This window comes from Wolffia australiana, chromosome 2 (genome assembly GCF_029677425.1).
Source record: "Wolffia australiana isolate 7733 chromosome 2, ASM2967742v1".
Classification (NCBI taxonomy): Eukaryota; Viridiplantae; Streptophyta; class Magnoliopsida; order Alismatales; family Araceae; genus Wolffia; species Wolffia australiana.
Genome location: NC_135836.1, coordinates 20,712,355 through 20,717,017, shown reverse-complemented (window position 1 = coordinate 20,717,017; position 4,663 = coordinate 20,712,355). Strand labels below are relative to the sequence as shown.

Sequence of the window (4,663 nt, the reverse complement as noted above, 5' to 3'; positions counted from 1 at the left end):
TATTTACTTGCGTATGTATACTGATGTATTAGGAATGATTTAACATGACAAATTCATTGAAAGTTTGAATTATTAATTAAAGCGTCCCAGCCCATCGATTAGGACGTGGGAGCCAGTTGGGTCGGGGCACGCCCCCCATCCCTGTCTCGGAGATACGATCTCGCCGCATCAGTTGGCTGGCACCGCTCTTGAGGCCCTAATTCCCTCATAGATTGGCGTATGGCTACAAGTTGTAGCCTGAAACAGCTGATCTTTTGTCGATTAATCTTGTTCTCTCGCTCTCATTCTCTCTCTTGCCATCACTTTCTTCCTTTTTCTTTTTTCTTTTGTCGATTGATCTTGTTCTCTCGCTCTCATTCTCTCTCTTGCCATCACTTTCTTCCCTTTTCTTTTTTCCCTTCTTTCTCTCGTTCTCTCTGTTTATGACGCAATCTCTCTTTCCTTTCTCCTCTCTCTCTTTTCTCTCTCATTCTCTTTTCCTCTCATCGAGGTTCTGTGGTGTTTCTCTTCTCCTCTTCATTATTTTGTCTCTCTATCTCTTTCTCTCTCTCTCTCTCTCTCTCTCTCTCTCTCTCTCTCTCTCTCTCTCTTCTCTCTATTTTTTCTCTCTTTTTCTTTCTCTATCCATCTTTCTCTCTCTTTCCCTCCCTCACTTCTCTGTATCTCTACATCATCTCTATATCTCTCTCGCCCTCCCCTTCTGCAGCATCTCTATGTCTCTCGCGCATTAAGCTCACCCTCCCTTCTTCTCTTTCACACTTATCTTTTGTGCCTTCTCTCTCCTCTATCGCTATCTCTCGCTCTCACGCACACTGTCTCTTGATCAGCTGATTCGCCCACCAAAAAAATCGGGAGAGCCGATAGAATACGGCAGCCACTCGGTAAGGAGAAATCTTTACGCGAAAAAGACTCTCGAGAAAGATATCAAGATATGAACCACATCTCTTGATATTCAATATATCTTATGAGCCACAAACAAGGGCTAAATCAAGAAAGTACATGCAATATGACTTACGATGCGCTAGCGTTCAAATGTTAGTAAGTCAAGGTTTGCAGCATCGGACACCTGGCGCGAGCTACTTGGGCCGCTCAGCGCCGTCAGAGGTAGATAATTTACACGAGTGGACAAGGAGAGGACCGCGCAGAAGAGATTATTCACATGACTGAGCTGTCCCGGCCATGGGAGATGTTGACCTCTGTCGGAGGCCTCACTTCACGGGGATTCCTTCGTGTTCTGTCCAACTGCGTGGACGAGATAAATAGGACGGCACTGTACTCTGCGTTTGTCGGCGTTGTCGCGATAGCGGCGGCGTGGGCCGCCTCCTTATCGAGTGGGAAGCAACGAAGGGCCGAGGAGAGATGACTAGTCAGTGGAGATTCCATGAACAGTGAAGAAAGCCCTACCCTTCCCCGCCAAGGAGGAAGAGTTTGCACTCCCGTCGCCGCCGATGTTTCCTTGTCTGTGTGCTTGTCTGTTCCTACTCCAGGTCACTCGAAGTCCCAACCATTCGCTCATTTGAGCCGACTCTTTGCCTATTCTCTATGCGTTTTCTCTGATATATATGGGTGGATTCCCTCTTCGGTGGAGGAGCCGTTAGCCCTTCCATCCCGTTTTCCGCTCTTCAACGAACATGGCCATGGAGATAGCCGTTGTGCCCGATGAGAAAGAGAAATTAATGGATAATAGCTTGTATCTAAGAGGAGTAGCTCATCTGTGCGGCACAGGCGTGGCGAGAATCCCGTCAAAGTACGTCTTCCCCCCCTCCGACAGATCCGCCGGCGACCAAGGCGGCGCTCACAGTCACCAACTTGGTTTGCCCATCGTTGATCTCTCAGATTTACACACGCCCAATAGAGCCACGGTCATATCTCTCGTGGGGAAGGCCTGCCAAGAGTTCGGCTTTTTCCAGGTTCGTGACCGATGAATTACACCTTCGGTACTGTTGTTCTTCTTCGTTCATCATCTCTCTCACAGGTCATCAATCATGGAATCCCAAAGGAGACTATCCGAGACATGACCGACGCGTGCCAGCGCTTTTTCGATCTCCCCTTCGAGGAGAGGTCCCGATATATGTCTGCGGACGTGCGAGCTCCGGTGAGGTGCGGGACCAGCTTCAACGAGACCAAGGACAAGGTCTTCTCCTGGAGAGATTTTCTCAAGCTGACTTGCCATCCTCTCCCTCAGATGCTCCCCCACTGGCCTTCTACTCCGGCTAATCTCAGGTGAAAAGAACCCCTTACTTCTAGTCTTTTAATTGACGGAAGATTCAAGCGCCTACCGCTGTGCTCAAAGCTATATCTCATACCATCGGGCCTAGTATTCCTCTTAAACTCTTCTCGGCTGTGTATTCAATGTTGGTGCCCAGTATTAGAAACCTTAACCTCCTCAACTTTTCTCAGCTGGCTTTTCTCCTCAAAACATGCCATCGAGGATCAGTGTATTGTGCCACGGATTTGGAATCTTAACTTGATCTCTGATACCATATTACGACTCAGGCGCCTCCCTCTGCGCTAAAAAATATAGCTCATAGCAGGGCCTTTACTTTCCCTCTTAAACTTTTCTCAGACGAGTTTTCTCCTCAAAACATGCCGTAGATGATCAGTGTGTTGTGCGTAGGATTAGAAACCTCGACTTGGCCTCTTATACCTTGTTAAGACTCTCTCACTGTGCTAAAAGATATACCTCATAGATGAGCAGGGGCTCTACTTTTCTCGGCAGAGTGTTGTCTTCACACTACCGGCGTCAACCTCTCCCTGCTTTTCTTATTGTCCTCACAACATCGTCGCCAACCTCTCGTTTCTCTTCTTCTTCTGCAGGGACAAGGTTCGGCCTTACGCGGTTCATGTTAGAGAGCTATTTTTGGAGCTGGTTGCTGCCATACTTGAGTCTCTTGGCCTGGTGAGTGAGGAAGAGGTCATGAAAGAGTTTAAGGATGGAACGCAGCTGATGGCAGTGAACTATTATCCCCCTTGCCCCGAACCAGAGCTCACCCTCGGAATGCCTCCTCACTCAGACTTCGGTTTCCTCACTCTCCTCCACCAAGACGCCGTGGAAGGACTTCAGATTCAACACGAGGGCAGCTGGTTGGCCGTTAAACCCCTCGAGGGATCTCTCGTCGTCAACGTTGGAGACCATCTTGAGGTATCTTTTTTTTGTGCAAAAGCGACGACGGAAAGAACCCTTAACCTAATTGAGTTTGGGTGTTTAACACTGTGATAGAAACCTCTAGCTGAGCGTTACTTGATGACTTAGCTGGGTCGTTGTCCCACACTTCCCCACAACATCTGCCGTTGGCTGACATAAACCTTGGCTCTGATACTTTACTAAGACTCTGAGAGCCTACCACTTCTCTGAAAGATATAGCTAAAAGTTCTCGTCTCGCGCGCAGATAGTCAGCAACGGCAAGTACCGGAGCATCCTGCACAGGGTCGTCGTCAACTCGCGCTTGCCGCGAATGTCGGTGGCGTCTATTCACAGCCTCGCGCCAAGCGCTGTCGTGCGCCCGGCGGCGCCGCTGATCGACGCAGCGAACCCGCGGCGCTATATCGACACGTACTTCAGCGATTTCGTCAATTACCTTTCGACTCGCGAGGTGAAAGGCAAGAATTTCGTCCAGTCCCGCATGGTGGTCGGAGCACAAGACGAGGAGAGGGCGTGAGGGAAGCGTGATCGCTTTTTCCTGTAAGGGCAGGATACGAGATTCTTTTCTCCCCGGCAAATCTATTTCTCACAGTCTCTTTCGAATCCCCGTCGTTTCTTGAGGAGATAAAGGTCGGTTGAGATTGTCATATTCGGGGGAGCGATTACAAGAACTACCGAGGATCACATGGCTAAAAGGGACGCGGAGAAGAGAGAGCATCTGATCTAAAATACAACCGCCCGCATGAACTTCCAGATATCTAGAGTTTTAGTTGGACTTGGGCGCCTCGTGCCGTGGCTTTGTGACCGGTACAAGGTGTCTTTTGTCCCCTTCGCCATACTTGTATCTTGCGCTCGCGTCCCTTTCACGGATCCGGCTCGTGTTCACGGAAATCTCATGGGGCCTACCCCTAGAATTTCCAGCATGGGAGCCTTCATCATCGTGACATTATCCATGACGAGGATATAGATGGATACAGATAGACTCGCGCATAGCTATTGAAACAGATAGATGGATACATCGATAGCTATGCAATAGACAGAAAAAGATGGCTATTGAGAAAGGATAAGAAAAGGATTATAAACGTATGAGGATGTATTAGAATGATTCTCCTCCACCTTAAGAACAAGTATAATGAGCCCAATGAACGGCACTCAAAGGCTGAAACAAACGAGTCTCTTTCTATGGGATGAAGAGAGAAAGGCGGCAGTGAAGAGATAAGGGAGGATAATGTAAGAGAGAGGGAAAGACAAACCATTTTCTTCTGTTTTTTTGGTGACTCCAAATATAAGTCACGTCAGTTTTGAAAGGGGCTATGGACCCTAAAGCAAAAGTAAGCGTGCCAGATAGAGAGCCCTATCGCTAGAGAAAAGTGGGCCGAGCCTCGGGTCCACAAATATGGTTGGGTTTTCTCATAGACAGCTATCGAAACGATATGAAAGCAACAGGTGGTATGAAAAAAATTAAAAATTTGTCTGAAATTAAGTAAAGACACAAAAAACAAGGTGCAAAAATACTTTTAA

At 48.1% G+C, this 4,663-nt stretch overlaps 1 protein-coding gene across 1 annotated transcript; it reads left to right on the top strand.

Moving 5' to 3' along the window:
- The first annotated feature begins 1,270 nt into the window (after nucleotides 1–1,270).
- On the top strand, nucleotides 1,271–3,747 carry LOC144700037 (2-oxoglutarate (2OG) and Fe(II)-dependent oxygenase superfamily protein). Its single transcript, XM_078571410.1, has 4 exons — nucleotides 1,271–1,910; nucleotides 1,976–2,223; nucleotides 2,818–3,142; nucleotides 3,390–3,747. The coding sequence occupies exons 1-4, from the start codon at nucleotides 1,632–1,634 to the stop codon at nucleotides 3,657–3,659; spliced, it is 1,122 nt and encodes a 373-aa protein (XP_078427536.1). The 5' UTR covers nucleotides 1,271–1,631; the 3' UTR covers nucleotides 3,660–3,747.
- Nucleotides 3,748–4,663: the final 916 nt, after the last annotated feature.